At 41.1% G+C, this 19244-nt stretch overlaps 3 protein-coding genes across 5 annotated transcripts in view; 1 reads left to right on the forward strand and 2 right to left on the reverse strand.

Moving 5' to 3' along the window:
- SPOCK1 (SPARC (osteonectin), cwcv and kazal like domains proteoglycan 1) overlaps positions 1-19244 on the reverse strand; it is a 513799-nt gene that overhangs the window by 271800 nt on the left and 222755 nt on the right. The window lies entirely within an intron of this gene.
- LOC119860813 (60S ribosomal protein L23-like) lies at positions 11521-11961 on the reverse strand. Its single transcript, XM_038415003.1, has one exon. The coding sequence runs from the start codon at positions 11959-11961 to the stop codon at positions 11521-11523; it is 441 nt and encodes a 146-aa protein (XP_038270931.1).
- LOC119860270 (60S ribosomal protein L23-like) lies at positions 11983-12426 on the forward strand. The gene has a single exon (XM_038413767.2). It carries the CDS (start codon positions 11983-11985, stop codon positions 12403-12405), a length of 423 nt encoding a protein of 140 aa, XP_038269695.1. The 3' UTR covers positions 12406-12426.

Raw genomic sequence — 19244 nt, forward strand, 5'->3', positions numbered from 1 at the left:
TCACATTTTGTACCCTATTAGGCACAGTCATTCTACAGCCAGTATAACCTATTAGACTAGTATCCACACCGCCCTCGCTCCTTATATACATTCTCCTACCCATGGCTGTATCCTTTCTTACTTCATCTTCTTCCCTCTCAATGCTAAAATCTGGCGTGGAGATTTTCTGGACATCTCCCATCCATCTCCCCCCAATTCCTAGTTTAAAGCTCTCTTTATCAGTTGTGCCAGCCTCGATCCTAGAAGTCTATTTCCTTCCCTACTCAGATGAAGTCCATCCCGAGAGAACTGACCTCTGTCCGTGAATGCCTCCCAGTGGCCATACATCCCAAAGCCCTCCTTATAGCACCACTGCCTAAGCCATCTGTTGACAGTCATAATCTTGTCACACCTTTGTTGCCCTTCTCTAGGAACAGGAAGGATCCCGCTAAAGATCACCTGAGCCTCAATTTCCTTAAGTGTCTTCCCCAGCCTAGCATAGTCTCCCTTAATACTTTCCAGCGAGAATCTAGCCGTATCATTTGTTCCCACATGAAGGATAATTAGGGGATTCTTTCCCGCTCCCTTTAGGATCCTTTTCAACCTCAGGTCTACATCCCGTATCTTAGCACCCTGAAGACAGCACACCCTTCTATTCTCAGGATCAGCTCTAGTTACAGGCCTGTCTATTTTTCTCAATAAAGAGTCCCCGATCACATAGACCTGCCTTTTCCTGGTGACAGTGCTATTCTCCAGTCTCTCCCCTGTTCCCTCTGGCTGCAAGTTCTTTCCATTCCTATTTTCCCTTACAATCCTCTTCAACCCATCCTGTATCCTCCTGGGGCTCATATTTGGTGTAGTCTCCCTTGACTCTTCCCCTTTTTCTATAGGACTAGCCTCTCTTCTCTTCTTCCTTACCCTTCCACCTTCAACAAGTACCTGCTGAGCCCCTTCTTCATTTTCCAACTCTGCAAACCTGTTCCTAAGCTCTATTTCTCCTTCACTAGCCCGTCTTTTTCTCTGCCTGGTTCTTTGAGTCACATGTTTCCACTGACCACTTTCCTCATCCAGTCTCTCCTCAAAATTCCCCAGCCCTGCTTCCATCTGTGAGTCTGAGCTTTTCCCTTCAGATACCTCATATCTTTGCTCCATCATCTGCTCAAACCCCTTCCTAAACTCAACCAGACTTTCCACCTGCATCTCCAAACCTCGGATATTTTCCTCCATCAGCTCTATCAGACGACATTTCATGCAGAAAAAACTCTTACCGGTTCCCCCCTCCAGGATCATGTACATACCACAGCTTCCACATCCAGTCATCCTCAATGTGTCTTTCACTACAGGAGTCACTCCCACAGCTGCCTCTGTATCTGTCATCTCCTTCCCACCTAAATCCTGTTAAACTAGGAAACACAAGCCACACCAAAAAGACCACTCCCCCCCAGCAAAAGCAAACCCCCAAACAAGCACCACAATACAAACCCCCTTTTCAAACTCCCACTCAAACTCCCGTTTAGAGCTCTGTTTGCTAGCTCCTGTGCCGCTGCAGCTGTCTGTGCCGCTGCCTGACTGGCTGGCTGGCTGGCTACCTTTATAGGGCCCCTAGTCAGAAGCCCCACCCCCTAAGCAGGGCTCAGCTGCTCTCTCAGCACAAAGCCCCACCCCCTAATCAGGCTCAGCTGCTCTCCCAGCACAAAACCCCTACACACACACACAAATACTGAAAATACAAAACCAAGTACAACTACCTTCTCCTCCAACAGAACTCCCACTCAAACTCCCCTGTTTAGAGCTCTGTTTGCTACCTATTTTTAAGAAAGGAAAAAAAAGTGATCCGGGTAACTACAGGCCAGTTAGTTTGACATCTGTAGTATGCAAGGTCCTGGAAAAAATTTTGAAGGAGAAATTAGTTAAGGACATTGAAGTCAATGGTAAATGGGAAAAAATACAACATGGTTTTACAAAAGGTAGATCGTGCCAAACCAACCTAATCTCCTTTTTTGAAAAAGTAACAGATTTTTTAGTTAAAGGAAATGCAGTGGATCTAATTTACCTAGATTTCAGTAAGGCATTTGATACCGTGCCACATGGGAAATTATTAGTTAAATTGGAGAAGATGGGGATCAATATGAACATCAAAAGGTGGATAAGGAATTGGTTAAAGGGGAGACTGCAACGGGTCTTACTGAAAGGCTAACTGTCAGGTTGGAGGGAGTTTACCAGTGGAGTTCCTCAGGGATCGGTTTTGGGACCAATCTTATTTAATCTTTTTATTACTGACCTTGGCACAAAAAGTGGGAGTGTGCTAATAAAGTTTGCAGATGATACAAAGCTGGGAGGTATTGCCAATTCAGAGAAGGATCGGGATATTATACAGGAGGATCTGGATGACCTTGTAAACTGGAGTAATAGTAATAAGATGAAATTTAATAGTGAGAAGTGTAAGGTTATGCATTTAGGGATTAATAACAAGAATTTTAGTTATAAGTTGGGGACGCATCAATTAGAAGTAACGGAAGAGGAGAAGGACCTTGGAGTATTGGTTGATCATAGGATGACTATGACTGCCAATGTGATATGGCTGTGAAAAAAGCTAATGCGGTTTTGGGATGCATCAGGAGAGGCATTTCCAGTAGGGATAAGGAGGTTTTAGTACCGTTATACAAGGCACTGGTGAGACCTCACCTAGAATACTGTGTGCAGTTCTGGTCTCCCATGTTTAAAAAGGATGAATTCAAACTTGAGGAGGTACAGAGAAGGGCTACTAGGATGATCCAAGGAATGGAAAACTTGTCTTATGAAAGGAGACTTAAGGAGCTGGGCTTGTTTAGCCTAACTAAAAGAAGGTTGAGGGGAGATATGATTGCTCTCTATAAATATATCAGAGGGATAAATATAGGAGAGGGAGAGGAATTATTTAAACTCAGCACCAATGTGGACACAAGAACAAATGGGTATAAACTGGCCACCAGGAAGTTTAGACTTGAAATCAGACGAAGGTTTTTAACCATCAGAGGAGTGAAGTTTTGGAATAACCTTCCAAGGGAAGCAGTGGGGGCAAAAGATCTATCTGGTTTTAAGATTCTACTCGATAAGTTTATGGAGGAGATGGTATGATGGGATAATGGGATTTTGGTAAGTAATTGATCTTTAAATATTCAGGGTAAATAGGTCAAATCCCCTGAGATGGGATATTAGATGGATGGGATCTGATTTACTATAGAAAATTCTTTCCTGGGTATCTGGCTGGTGAATCTTGCCCATGTGCTCAGGGTTTAGCTGATTGCCATATTTGGGGTTGGGAAGGAATTTTCCTCCAGGGCAGATTGGAGAGGCCCTGGAGGTTTTTTTGCCTTCCTCTGTAGAATGGGGCATGGCTGACTGGAGGGAGGCTTCTCTGCTCCTTGAAGTTTTGAACCATGATTTAAGGACTTCAATAGCTCAGACATGGGTGAAGTTTTTCATAGGAGTGGGTGGGTGACATTCTGTGGCCTGCGCTGTGCAGGAGGTCGGACTAGATGATCAGAATGGTCCCTTCTGACCTTAGTATCTATGAATCTATGAATCTAACTCATGAGTGCAAAGCCTAAGTATGAAACACCGGCCCTGTGTGGTGGCATAGAGAAAGAGCACAAGAAGTGCATCAGAGGACCAATCCCATAAGATTTATTCTGGCATAGCCTATGGATAGGCTAAGCACGGAAAGGGCATAGATCAAACAGAAAAGAACAGAAATTGGAGATTTTGGTATTTGGTTCCACTAAAAATTAAACTTAAACATGAAGAGCCTGATTTGCAAAAGTGCGGAATCCCTGCAGATCCCAATGATTCACTGAGTTTTGAGTGGTCAGCACCTCTGGGGAAAAAAAAATAAATCAGGCCTTAGGTCTCTAACAAACCATGTGCAAACATTGAGATCCTAATTCTGATCCAAAAAGTAGTTGAGTGTCTCTGAGTCTTCAGAAAAAAACATGCACTGTACAAAATATTAAAAATGAAAAAAATCATAACCTAGTGGTTTTAGCTGCTTATTGGTATTGGGTGGGATTTTCAAAAGCACTTGAGGTAATGTGGGCACTTTAACACCCTTAGGTGCTTTGGAAAATCATACCTACTGACCTTTCAGTGACCCCAGTACAGGTTCCAAGCCCTAAAATGAACTCCCCACTGTAGGGCATCCATAAAACTGCAGAGTGCTTCAGCTTCTACATTTCATTTTTCAACAACTAAAAAGTTTTAACTCCTTTTAGTGGTACTAACTGGCAACAGACACAGATGTATTTGATTGTATCTCCCTATGCAAGATGCAAAGACAATGACAGGTGATTTTTTTCCCCGTTCTCTTCAGAAATTCTCAGAATTTTGCCTGAAATGTTTACAATCATGGAACTTGGCATGATTGGAAACTACTTTGTCTATCCTCTGACTGCCCTTACTGCACAGCAGAAAAACAATGTGAACCTGAACACTCTCGCAGAATCCTCAAGTCCTGTGCTCTCGCATAGCTCTGGAACAGTGGCTGGGAGGACCCCTTTATAGTGGTAACCCCCATAGGGGTCTCTCACTCTCACTGGGGTAAGTCCCTCAGTTCACCGCTTCCTGGGATCATACCCTGGAGCCTTCAGCACCGCTGCTTACTCTGTGAGCTCCCCTCAGCGAGTCCACTAGACCTGGACACCTGGGGAAGGCTTGCACACCCAAAGGGAGCAATGGACCCCCCAAGTTCCCTTGACTGGAGTGACTCTCAGCTAGTGTTGTAAAAGCAACAGTGTTTATTACATGTCTAGAAGACAGAGCAGAAAGTAGCATAGAGAACAGAAAAGTTACAGCTAAGTCCATCTGGGTCAGTCCAGAGCCTTGAGCTGTCTCTCACCCCCATTAAGTCCCAATCCAGAAGTGTGTGTCCTGCTTCCAGCAGCCCACACTACCAACACCTGGCTCCCTTCTCCGTCTTTTGTTCTGTTTCCCAGGCAAAAACAGGTCACCTGGCTATCCACCATTAGCTCTTTGTTCTCCAGTGAGCAGCTTCCTGCAGAGGGTGTTAGCAGTCCCTGGGCATCAGTTGCTAGGCGCCAAATGTCTGAATCTATGCTGAGACTCTGCCAGGAGTAAACAACCCTTCCCACTGTGACGAGTTCCCCTTGGGGTGCCACATGGAACTGGGGTACCAGTGAGCCCTCTGACTCACCAGCCTGGGCTCCCTCTCACACTATGCTGCTGTGACAAGCTGCAGACCCGCTCCTGGTCCTACGCTTCCACCAGCATTCACACATGTAGGGACACACCCAGCTGCAGTTACATGCAGGCTATCTGACCAGCCACTACATGAACCAACAACAGAGGGGCTACAGCCAAAATAACTGCCAGTTTCCCATTGTAGGAATCCAGAGCTGTATAGTCCTGCCCTGGTCAAAACCCCAACCAGTATAAATTTATTATCTAGTTCACTTCCCCATCAATGCAGAGGAAATCCAACAACCTTTTCACCGTGACATAAGATTCCCACACACTTCACTCCAAACTTATTGGTTTAGATTAAAAGATAAAATAAGTTTATTAACTACAAAAAGATAGATTTTAAGTGATTATAAGTGATAGCAAACAGATCAAAGCAGATTACCTAGTAAATAAACACAAACTAAGTTTAACATATTAGAATGATAAGATTTGAATTAACAATCTCTCATCCTGACTGATGATACAATCAGGCTTGCAGATTCTCAAGGCACAAACTTTGCAGCTTGGGATCCCCAGGTTTTCATACACAGGCTAGAAATCCCTTTAGCCTGGGTCCAGCAGTTCCCCCAGTTCGGACTTTTGTTCCTTAGGTGTTTCCAGGACTCCTCTTGTGTGGGGAGTGAAGAGAAACAGATGATGTTACTCCCTGCCTTATATAGCTTTAGCATATGGTGGGAACCCTTTGTTTTAAACTTGGTTCCCAGACCACTTTGTGGAAAAATACAGACATCCAAAAATGGAGTCCAGAGTCATGTGGCCTGGTCACATGCCCCTGCATATTTTGCTGAGTCATAGTAGCCATTCCTTACAGGCTGTCTGGAGCATTCTCAGGAAGGCTCATCAGGTGGGGGATAAGTTTCTCTTAAGGCCTGTTGTTTCCCCTAATGGCTCATTACCTTGAATAGGCCCTTCGCAGTCAGCTGTCTAAACTGGAAGCATTTTGCCTAGTGGATGCTTCCCATTTATAACTACATGAGAAATACAAACACATGGTCAATATTCACAACTTTGACACAAAAATGATACATGCATACGAAGAACTATCATATTCAGCAAATCATAACTTTTCCAGACACCTTACCTGACCCATCCTGTACAAAATGCATCATAATTATGTCACAGTGATATCATAATCATACAACTATGAAGAATATGGGGTGCAGCATCTCACCCACCACCTAGTTAAACATGCAGTATGTAGAGGAAACTGAGACATACACAGCATTCATCCCAACATTAAGAAAATTCCCACCTTGTCAAAGACATAAAAGCTTAATCGGCCCTTTGCCCGTTTTCCAGAGCTTGACCCCTTACTTTTGGTGTACTACAGGATACCAGCAGACTCCTTCAAGCTATGAGTTTGCCTTGGGCAGACAGTACAGTGCAATACATTATTGACATGGCCTATCGCTCAATAGCAAACTTCCACCTGGCACTATATCTACCAACTGCACTTTCTGTATTCTGGCCCATCATCTTCTGTATCTTGCAAAAAAACCTCAAATTCCAAAGTTTCTATTTTATTGTGAGATGCTTTACACAGCTCTACTTATAAACCCAAGAAATGCTGACGGGACATGATAATTGTACTTTAGCTATAGCAGAGTAAACAGTCCTATTACCCGTATATTGTAACATATGAGCCAATTACGCTGTGAAGTTTCATTTTGGTTTCATGACATTTGAGGTTATAAAAACCTCTCAAATTTTTGGGGTGATTAAAACTTGTTTGAGATCATAAATGTTTTGTTGCTGTAATTTAAACCCCCTGTTTTTCTCAAAAATGATTTAAACAAAAATCCACAATATTTTTAGTTGCAGAAAATCTGAGTTGTGTATTAGAGATAGAATAACTCCACTCACAAGGTAGGCTGGTATGAATAGATACAAAGATTGCAGATATGGGAATAAATTAGGATGGAAAGGTGGAGTTGTTTGGCAAGGAAAAATTATTTTATGATGCCCATAATAAATAAGCCAATGAAAATAAATTGTATCCCCCCCCTACAATTTTTGATGCTGTTCTTGCAAGAACTAAGCCTATTTAGTTTAAATAAAAAACACCCAAATCCCAAGCCTCCCATCCCCAAAGCCACATCAATTTCATTTACACTGCCACATCTTCACTTACTTTCCAAGAAAACAACTCTGCCTCCTTGCACCAGTTAATCTTATTGTTGTTACTCCATCCTTCCCTATGTTGCCCTCGCCTACTCTTTGTTAACTCTACTCAATGGGTCATGCTTAAAATTAGATTGTAAACTCTGCAGGGCAGAGACCATGTCTTTCTAATTGTATTGTCAAGCACTTTGGTAGGGACTGTTATACTCTTTGCTTGCATCATGCTAATATGGTGCATGTGCAAAGAAAGTTTAGGCCAAGGTTGCAGCTACTCTGGGAAAAGTGGATCCCAGAACTGACTCAGGTTTCAGAATGGTGCATTGTGGGGAGAAACTCCCTCACAATTCCATCTAGCTCAGGCTTCTACTCCTGGCTAGCACATGACTTGATGCCTTACCAACTCCAGTGGTCTCCAGCTCCCAATACTTCCTGCTGCATATGGAGTTAAATCTGAGCTGAATTTGAGTGAAAAAACTAGCAAAACTTGGTGGTTTCAGTTGACTTGTGTATTGACTTTTAGGAAATCAAATTCAAAACTCAGGTGGTTAAAACTCTGGTGAACTGAAACAAAACCAATGAGATTTGCACGACACTTCTCGGAATGGAAAGAACAAGGAAATCCATTAATTAGCCTAACTCAACATCAGCATAGAAATTAACTGTGCATGTGCAGGTTGGACCGCTGACCACACACTCACAGTGGCAGCATAAGCCAGTTTTCTAAAGTACAAAATACTGAAATGGGTTTATTTGTATTTAAATCAAAACAGAAATGGCAGGAGCCCAGTTTCCAGAAGATCTCGCTTCCCTTTTCTCATGCCAGGCCCCAAACCATCATGGATTAAAAAAAGCCATAATAAGGATTTAGAGAAAGCAACATTGAGACACACAAACATCACTGAGGAAGTTAGAAGCATTAACCAAGGCTTCAAAATACAGTAGCATTGAGACCTGGTAAAACAGAAGCAACATCTACCTCTAATAAAGATTCACAACTTGATCCTGGGCTCTCCCTTAAATACACTGAACATTTTAGAGCTGTCTCCTTTGAGGAATCTGAAGCCAATATGAAATCTCAGGTGACTGGATGGTTGTTTGCACACACCATCAAACCTGACTGAACATTTAAAAAAGAAGCAATTAGCAATCATTTCACCATATACTCTGCAGGCCTGACCGCCAAAAGGGAGGTGGTAGCAGCATTATCTCAGCCAAGTCCCTGAATTCACTGACTAACATTCACTCCAGCACCTTACACAAAGCTGAGGGTATTCACTGACACATCGGTAGTGTTCAATATTATTGATGCTTCGTGCTTCTGGACTCTAGAGTTTTCCAGTCAGAAGGCTGAAAACAAAAACATTCTACATTTAATTGGCAGCAGTTTCAAGTGCTGCATTTCAAATGATCTGCGCTCAAGGAGCTAATTCATTTTTGTCTGTTCCTATCCTTTGGTATCTCAATCTCAAACATTTAAGGAGTTCCTAGAACAGCACACCGTTATGGGAAGCCTTTCAGGTCCAAGCACTTGAAGTGTTTCTCACTCAGACAGGCCTGGCCAGCCTGGGATATAGTTATGCTAAAATGTGTTCAGGTACTAGGTAAACATGAATGAAACTAAACAAAGCTCCTTCACTCTACATTTCAATATATTGACCCAGTGTTTCTAATGGGTAAGGCAAAGGCTTCCAGAGGCTAAGCACAGAGATTATCTTGCACTGTGTACTGATCTTTCTGTGAATACAACTCAATCCCTAGCAGAGGCAGTATGCTCTGCAAAAAGAAACCACTGTGACTGACAATGAGAATTCATAGTATCCACCCTCAGCTGGTGATTTCAAAAGTGCTATGTGAATGAGGAGCACAAATCTCATTCAAAATCAACTGGTGAAATCTCAGCTCTGCTGAAGTTAATAGCAAAACTCCCACTGACTAGTGGGTCCAGGATTTCAGCCAATGAGTTTTAGGTCTCTAGATCTTGAGGGAAAGTGAGATAATGTGAAAATTGAATGCATCTCCAAGCTCAAATGGATGTGGAGATGTCCCACAACTTCTCTTACTGATGGTGAATACTAATTTTATGGCTTAAATTTATGACCATAAGCTTAAAAAATAGGGAGCTCATAGAAAAGACTGGGAATTAAAGTAGTTATAAACAACAAGAGTATTTTAGCCATGTTGGTGCCAGGATATTAGACAGACAAGGTAGATGAGGTAATATATTTTACTGGACCAACTTTACTGCTAAAAAAACAAGCTTTTGAGCTTACACAGATGCAGACTTGAAGAAGAGCTCTGTGTTAGCTCAAACGCTTGTCTCATCCACCGACAGAAGTTGGTCCAATAAAAGATATTACCTCACACACCTTGTCTCTCTAAGAATACTTTAGTTAGTCTTATTTCATTTGTTATAAATAATGATCGCAAAGACACAAATCTTGGTTCTTATGCTATGGCTAATAAGGATGAGCAGAGCAGTTCTGCTTTACTTATTCTGAGCCTGATCATACAATCTCTCCAGGCATGGAATTCAAATCAATAAGAGCCCCTCCCATGCACAAGGACTGCATGATTGGACCGAAAGACATCCCTGAATCTAAACTAACAAGAGAGAAATGACAGAAGGTAGTCATCTTCTTTTGTACACCTTGGGTAGGTAGCAACAACTACAAATTTATATCTAGGTTTGATAGCCAGCACATTGCCGAAGCAGTGAGCTGGTGAATATCCTTCATACCCCTGGCAAAAGAACAAAGGGGACATTCAAATATGATGTGCTCTATCGTTTGTGCCCGGTGACCACAGGCATATACAGGTATTTGCCTCATTTTCCATTTCAAGAGGGTTTGTCCACATCTCCCATGAGATGTCCTGCTGCGATTCAATCTGCACCAGTCTTTCCGACATAAATCAAAACCCGGTGGTTCCTCAACAGGATGAATGACAAGCTGTTTGTTTTGAGCGGTGGAAGTGCTCCATGTGACTCTCCATTGAGCCTCAGTGTCAAAGTTGGGGGTAGGGATCTTGATACGGTTCCATAGGGGTTTGAGGGATTTTAATCTCATTTTTGGCAGGTTCTGCAGGACACAGTGCAGTGGGATCCTTGTATTTGCATTGACATGATTAAGAAAGCAACAGAGAAGGTGGTGATGTAATTTTTTTTTATTGGACCAACTTTGTAGGTGAAAGAGACAAGGTTTCAAGCTATTCAGAGCTCTTTTTCAGGTCTAGTTCCGTATAAGCTCAAAAGCTGGTCTCTTTCACCAAAGGAAATTGGTTCAATAAAAGATATTACCTCACCCACCTTGTCTCTCTAATATCCTGGGAGAAACATGGCTACAACAACACTGCAGATACAAGAGAAATGCATGCTTTAAGAAGTTAATTGGCTGAGGGAGGATATACTAATTACTTTAAAACTTGAAAGAGTAACACCACTCACTGCATATAGTGTCTGATCCCAAGTTCATTGAACTTCAGGGGGAGTCTATCCATTTACTTCAGTGAACTTTGAATCAGGACTTTACAGTGGCTCACTTAATCCAAGGTAACAAGCCATTTACAAAGCTTCATTTATCCCCATATTTCCCAAACTATACATAGAGTGCAGGATATGTAGCTACATGGTAGGGTGTAATTCCTGTATCAATACCAATGTACAACATTGGTATTTTCAGAGGCAGTATCAAGTCTATCAATATTCCTGATAGCCAAATTTGTAGACTACTGGGATTGGCAAGAACTTTAAAATCAGAATGAACTTTCTAAGTGCACCCACTGTAACATTTATCTTGCACTAGCAATATGAAATGTTATGATCTATTTTGCTAGACAGGGCTAACAACAGCCAACTGAACCAGAAGTGACTCTGTGGCATTTAGATGATAGGCTGCACCCTCATGTGTGTGCTTTAGCTGATGCCAAGTCACATGTATTCCCTTTCTTTAGGCAAGAAATACAGGCTTCTCCGTGGAGCTCCTCAAAATAATATACCCAGCTTTGTCTACAGATTGAAGAACGGTAACAGAAAATGCAAGGTAAGAATTAAGACTACACAAAAAGAACTAAAGCTGGAAATGATGAGGATTTCTCAAGACAAGGCTATCAGGGGCTACACACATTTCAGTTCAATTATGCTGCGTTTACTTCAGAGTTAATATAAATCTACAGCATAATGCTTCTTTATGGAGATTGATGGACATGTTTCATGACAATTCTTCCTAGAGTTATCCTGTGCCACAGATCTGCGCATTCCTTAGCCACGGGGCCTGTGATTGCTGAGCCTTTCATTTCCCCTTTGTTATTTACTATCACTCCCGCGTTGTCTTCAAAATAGAGGAACACCCCGTCTTTTCTCCGGTACGATTTCCGCTGCCGAATTACCACTGCCGGGTGTACCTTCTTCCTGAGTTCAGGCTTGCCCTTCTTGACAGTAGCCATGACCATGTCACCTACGCCAGCAGCTGGCAGCCTGTTCAGGCGCCCCTTAATCCCCTTCACAGAGATGATGTACAGGTTCTTGGCACCTGTGTTATCTGCACAGTTAATCACAGCTCCCACAGGAAGACCGAGGGAAATACGGAATTTCGCACCGGACGAACCACCACGTCCTCGCTTGGACATCTCTCTTTTTGTAGCCACAAGATGTCCAAGCGAGGACGTGGTGGTTCGTCCGGTGCGAAATTCCGTATTTCCCTCGGTCTTCCTGTGGGAGCTGTGATTAACTGTGCAGATAACACAGGTGCCAAGAACCTGTACATCATCTCTGTGAAGGGGATTAAGGGGCGCCTGAACAGGCTGCCAGCTGCTGGCGTAGGTGACATGGTCATGGCTACTGTCAAGAAGGGCAAGCCTGAACTCAGGAAGAAGGTACACCCGGCAGTGGTAATTCGGCAGCGGAATTCGTACCGGAGAAAAGACGGGATGTTCCTCTATTTTGAAGACAACGCGGGAGTGATAGTAAATAACAAAGGGGAAATGAAAGGCTCAGCAATCACAGGCCCCGTGGCTAAGGAATGCGCAGATCTGTGGCCCAGGATAGCCTCCAATGCTGGCAGCATCGCATAAACCTGCGCCTTCCTAGAGTTAGTGAGCCTTTATTTGCCATGCCAAAGAAAAAATGATGGCAGACAGCCTAACAGAAAGGCCACTGAATTCTTTAAAATGTCATTAAGTTGCAAACCAAATTAAACTATTGACCAAATTAAACTGTTTACCACACACATATGCCAGGGCTTGCTATTCTTGACTTTAGGGCTAAACTGAGTCTCAACCTTTTAGATCAATGACACTTACACTTCACAGCAAAGACGACATGGTAGCAATGAACATCAAAAAATGGGCATGTAAAACAGAATGTTAATCCCTTTTAATGAATTAGATTAAAAAAATGACTAGGAAAATATAAGGAAATAATACTGCTGTAAATATAATTAACCTTAAGAGATTTAAACTGTATTTGATTTAGAAGACAATAGCTCATTTCTTGAGTCTGCCATGGCCCTTTGAGCTGGTCTGCTGGCACAAAGTGATTATAAGGCTGGCAGATCTGGCCAGCTGGGAACTCCCACTGAAAAGGATGATCCCTGAGTTGAGCAGAAGCCAGAATACTGGTTGCACGCACTCCTTTGCAGCCTCTAGGGTAGGGGATTTGGCTGGCATGCCACTGTACTCTGGCTTTTAGAACAGGCCTTTGGGGCCATAGGTAGCTGGGCATAAATTAGAGAAGACCTGAAGACGTTTTAATTTGTGCTAAACGCCAAAACAGATCTCAGTCAGCCTGTGAACAGAGGAGTCAAAAAGATGGCATAAAGCCACTTTTGTTTCTTTTGGGTTTTGTGTTAACTGCAGCTTGGCTAAGAGTACCATTTTCAAAAGCATTTTAGGCCCAGATTTGTAAAGCTATTTACAGGGTTGCAATGCTTAACTGATTTAGTAGTCTATCGTTTTCAAAAGGGATTTAGGCACTTAGAAGCCAAAACCCATTGACAGTCAATGGGATTTAGGCTCCTATGGGCCTAAATCCAATTGAAGATTAGCCTCCTAAATCAGTAAGAAGTGATGCTGAGTGCCGCAACACATACATACCTTTAAGAATATATGTCATGCCTCGGTCACCTTTGACAGTGAGACTTTATATCTAAACTAAAATTTTCAAAAGCACCTAAGAATCAAATCCACTATTTCCTCAATATTTGTCAACTCTAGTTAAGTACATCCTGGGTGAACTTCATACCTGCAATAATTCCATGGAATTCCATTGTTTTATACCAGGGATGAATTCGGCCCCACATTAATATAAATTGTAAATTAGTTTATGTATAACAACATTTTGCTATTATGCTAGAAAAATCTGTAAGTGCTATTATTAACTAGTGCAAGAGGAGATGCAGTGCCAGGTTCTGATCTCAATGACAACAGTATGCATCCAGTGTAATTTCACTGAAATTAATGGAGTTATTCCAGATTTACATCTCCGTGTAGCTGAGATCAGTCTGGTCCCATGCACCTATATTTTTTACATTGTATTTGTAAATAAAAAAGCCTCAAGTTTTTGTCAACTTTCATACATGTATCTAAAACATAGATATGTCACAATAAGAGCTGAAAGATCAATCCTGCAAAGTGTTCAAGCTAATGGGACCCAGAATTCCAGCCAGCAAATCTGAAAGTACTTTGTAATGATGTTGCATAATCAGTAAACGCAGCAAAGGGTAAAATAGCAGAACCTTCTATAGGCTCAAATCCTCATTCTAGATCTAACCCAGAGCAGCTGTGCTGAGCACAGGGTGGATGCATTTGGGGCCTGGTGTAAGAATATCCCCCCTAGCAGATGAATGTCTGCAGTGCTCTTCTATGGAGTTACTGCCTAAAGAAGACACTGCATCTGTTATGCGTCCCTGCGATGGGCAAAGGAGCAATCTAACAACAAATACTCCGGCCCCTGTGGGCTGCTATGCAGGGAATAAGAACAGTCCGCTCTCCTCTTGCTCTGTGCACCAATGTCGGACTTGGGTGAGCCTCTGCAAGGCTTGTCCAACAGTCAACACAGACACAATGGCATTGCTCATTGTGAAGTGAAATGCAAGTCTCAGACTGTTTCACTATACTCAATTTTTCTGATTTTAAAAACATGTGATCAAGCAGCACCTCCCACTCCTCCAGCAAACTTAGTTTTCTTATTTCCTAACATTAGCTCTTTGCTCCTGATCATTTTGGATTAAATTCTCACACCACCAGCAGGAAAAGAACTTAGTTCTTGATAGTGAGCAGCCAACTTCTGTGTTTTGATCCATATGGTAATTGCCCATAAGATGTAGAGAAAACATGATCCATGGTCCTTCAGCCTTGTTCCCATGGATCTCTGAAACTGCATTATCTGTCACTGGATTGTTAGCCAAACTCAGCTATTCAAGAGGCTGCAGCTGCATAGGATCAGTGTAGATAATACCCTAGTAACACTAGGATAATTATAGTAGCTACAAAAAACAGCACAAAACAATCTGAAATGAATAGATATATTTTTAATCTTTGTACTAAATTTTAATACTGGGGACTTTATAAGTTTTGGTTAAATGAGGACAAATATGGAGAAAAAGAGCTAAACTGTCTAGCTCATATGCAGCCAGGCCATGCCTGATTGGTAGAGGGGAAAGTAGTAAGAATTCCCACCCCTCACCTTTTGTGCAGATCCTGCACTCAAGCATCACAGAAGCTGCTACTGAGTTGTTCCTTTCCAGGAGCGGCTCACTGGGGACAAGGCTTGTGTAGGGGTGGAGCCAAAGTGAAGGGTTTGGGTTGTAGCATATTGCACCCTTTAGAGGTCTGTAACAAATTATTAATTGCATGGGTTCAGAATTCCCTTCAACCAATCAGATTCTCAAATTATGACCTTAATGGTGTACTTGTGGAGTAATGTTCTACTCAATGTGAATAAAAGGAGGCAGAATAATTCCCATAGATATTTCTTCAATCGCTAAACCATCCACAATCTAATCTTTAAAATTAAATGTGGAGTATAGAACCTGTGGGGATGGGGTGGATGGATAGCAGGAGTTGCATTGACAGATATTTACAGTTTAATTACTATACAGAAATCATTTTAGGAAATCTATTTTTCCTTGGTGAACTCTCAAAGCCACAGAAACAATCAACACATGACTTCACTAATTATCTGGTTTTGTTGAGATCTGCTTTAATCCAACAGTGTGGGGGTACATTTGTTAAAGTCAAAAAATGCAGCAGATACATTTTAATCAGAAGAATTAATGACAAGCTAACCAACATGACCATATTCCCTTACAAAAATAATGCAATGTAAGTTCTAATGATAGCTTTATCACAAACATACATATTTTGTTTTGGATGGTCTTTTGGAGAACTCATAATGGTGCAGAGAAGAAAAAAAAACTTTGGAGAGAAACTGCAAATGGCACACTTTGTAACTGAAGGAACATATTAAAATGATGTATTCTTTTGACCAGTGTACTATTCATTTTTATGGATGAGTAAAAATAAGAGATTGGGAAATGAACATCCCCTTCGGGAGGCTCTGAAAAGACATAAATTAGATTAAATTGCTCGTCTTTGTGTTTGAATACGGAAACAACAAAAAGTAATTTGAGTCCAGAGAAGCTTAAGGTAAACAATAGTAATCTTGGGTTTCATTTTCTTTCCAATAGGTCTTCTCATTGATGGATTCTCCTTAATTGCTTTTCTAGTTATCTAGCAGAGCATAACTCTGTGTGATCATATTTAAACAACCTCGCTTGGTTTTAACAACTCCTATGGGTCCAAAGCTTCATTTTGACAGTGCACTATGCATTTCTGCTTTCAGGAATAGAAGGCTAATGTTTTAATTGTTTGCATAATAATATTGTATAATATTGTAAATATGTGCACACATTTTAAAGTAGTAGTATTATTTATTGTTTCTATATAGAAATTTCACATTTAATTATTACCCCTAAATTCATGCATTGTGGTCACATCCCATCACTTTGCTTTGTTGCCTTTCAGCCTGGTGGAACTGACCCACCCCACTGAGCCTGCTCTGATCTATTTGATCACATACTACTCCCCTCTGCGCTCTTCACATATAACACTGGTAGAATAAGCAAATATGGATTAAAGGGAGCAATCAGCCCTGCTAATATGGGAACGACATAAGCAGCTCTTCTTTGAGGTGAGAGAGATATAGAGGAGAGAGAACGAAAAGGAAAGAGGAGGGAAAAGATGGAACAGACTCAGCAAGGATAAAGGTAATGAGAGGAAAAGCAGAAGGGACACCTATAGAAGAGGTGTTTCATAGGAGCAGGAGTAAAAAAGACATTTGAAAAGATGTAAAAAGTGTTACAAAATCAAAACCAAAGGGCAAGACCCATCTCAAAAATCATGCACCTAAGCAAAGAGTTTTAGTTGGGGGTTCAACAAAACATACCTTGGAGGCACAACTTCAGATTAGCTCATGTTTTCCTCCAACTGGTTGGGAGAAAACAAAAGATTTGGGACCCCAAAATGGTTAAGATAAACTCAGCTTTGTTTCATTACTAGCTTCAAACCGATCAGCGGATGAATTTCATAAAGTTGCCAGTGATGACATGAAACATTTGGAGAGGAAAGCTAAAAGAGACACTACTGAGGTAGGAGTACTTGTGGCACCTTAGAGACTAACAAATTTATTTGATAGGTTTCTAGATAGTTAAGCTAACAGGAAAAGGATGACGGCAGCTAATGGAAGAACAAGTCAATGCCAAAGAGTTGGAGAATAGGAAAATAAAGTTTTTACAGATATAGTGATGGGAGAGGCCTGAATAAGAGAGAAGCTGTTAGGAGGTCCTGGTGCAGAGTTCCTTTAAAAAAAACAAACCAAACCCCATCAAACCCACACTCTTTTCCAAGAAGCAGAAGTGTGGACTTTCAGGGACTCTTACCTCAGATGGGTTTTGGTGTAGGTGTAAATGATAAATAATACGTATGCCGTTATAAAGAAACTTCTGGGAGAATAAAGCATGCTAAGGAAGAGAAGTACAGCAACCCCTGGCATTTCTTGAATAGCTTCTCCTTCTGCCAAAGCATATGAATTCCACCAGTCAGCAGCTAAGTGGGCACCTGATACAGAAGTTGTAACCCAGGTAGAAAATATTCACTGGTAGCAGTGAAACATAAGGAACTGAGTTACTCCTGTGTCATGCCAACCATTGGCTGGTTGTAATAAATGTTCCCGCACCAGAAGTTATTCCTCATTTTGGCCTAAGAATTTTTGGCATTGAAATTTTTTGAAAACTTTCAGCTGATAACAGGGTTGCTCCTTTCACTGCTCCAAAAATAACTCTTCAATTGAACAGTCAAATATCGGTCAAATATTGTCAAAATCTCAAAAAATGGTCACATATTTTAAAGCATTAATTAATTAGAATGACCCCCCCCCCCAAACAAAAAAACGAAGACGACTATGGTCTCCCAGTAACCTTAGTCTTTGACTGATCCTTATGCGTAATTACAAAAACAAGTTATTTAATAGAGTTATTTTAACTCAGAAAAATGTGAAAAAATTAAATGGAGCTCTACAAATGAAATTATTATTATTACTTGTTTAGCTTTGGGTTAGCATTTACATGTGGATGTTATTCAAGACTGAACAGTTACAAAAAAAAGGAGAAAGGAAAACAAACAAAACAAACAGCGACTATAAAAGAAAAAAGTAATTTTTAAATGCACACATGCTAGGTAGGCAGCAGGTTAACTCTTCAGGTAGCTTAATGGCAGAACATCTTTTCTCTTTATGTTAGGGGAGGAAGATTAATGACTGAATGCTCCTCTCCCATTCCTTGTGAGTTAATTTCTGTACATTTCTCTAGTAAATTTAGATATAAACTCTTTGGGGGCAGACCACATCTTTTAACTTGTTAAACACGATTTGTAAACAAACATGTACACTGATTCCTGGTATACAAATAAAGATATGTAAACATACATACATTGCTTGCTCTAGAAGATTACAGCCAATGAAGATGCTCAACTTTCAATTAGTTCATGTTTCTCCAACAAGTGGCATTAGGATGTAATAAAGTGAATGATCCAGACTTTTAAATAGGCTTGCTGACAGACAGCACCATGATGCAATCAAAAATGTAGGCTGCCACCTACATCAGGGCATTCTTGTAGAAGTATCTAACAGTATTTCACTGTGGTCAAAAAATAGGTGGTCAATTGACATCATTTGACCTGTCAATTGACTGAATTGTCAAGCATATTTGATTATAAAGGAAACTACATCTACTCAGTACAAACAAAAAGAGGACAACCAACTAGACCAGAATCCACCACCAACTTCCAGTGTTGCAGGTAAAGAGGTTTGTACAACAAACAGGTAGAACAAATAAGGTTGACAGCAGAGAAATACGGAGAGTTTCTGGCCATGTATACCACTTTAAAGGTCAACATGTAATTTAAAGATGCTAAACCCTTCCTGGTAATCCACATACAACTTTTCCTATCTATACCTACTAACATATTTTAAAGGAATTCTTCTGTTGTAAAATGCCATAATTTAATGCACGGATGGTGATGCTGATTCAACTTTCTGCTTGCATAAGCATCTTCTAAATCCCTTACTATGAAATAACACAGTTGGCCCCTTATGTAAGAACTCCACTTTTAATCACTGAAGTAGCCAGAACTAATGATCCACTAATGACGCTGATGTTTGATAAACTGATCAATGTGATCTCATATACCGTACCATAACATGCATATGCATCCATTAGTAAAGCAAAAAAGACAAGATCTGTTGGTATGGAGTACGGATTAAATAATTATTTAACCGTATAAAAACAACGAGGGTGAAATTATTTCTAACAATGTGGAAACACTGCTTGTTTTTTAAGATGAAAGCTAGAGAATCT

Source organism: Dermochelys coriacea, chromosome 8, assembly GCF_009764565.3.
Source record: "Dermochelys coriacea isolate rDerCor1 chromosome 8, rDerCor1.pri.v4, whole genome shotgun sequence".
NCBI lineage: Eukaryota > Metazoa > Chordata > Testudines > Dermochelyidae > Dermochelys > Dermochelys coriacea.

Bases quoted from the DNA above. Each gene is read 5' to 3' on its own strand.
- LOC119860813 (XM_038415003.1), bottom strand. From the start codon at position 11,961: ATGTCCAAGCGAGGACGTGGTGGTTCGTCCGGTGCGAAATTCCGTATT.
- LOC119860270 (XM_038413767.2), top strand. From the start codon at position 11,983: ATGTCCAAGCGAGGACGTGGTGGTTCGTCCGGTGCGAAATTCCGTATT.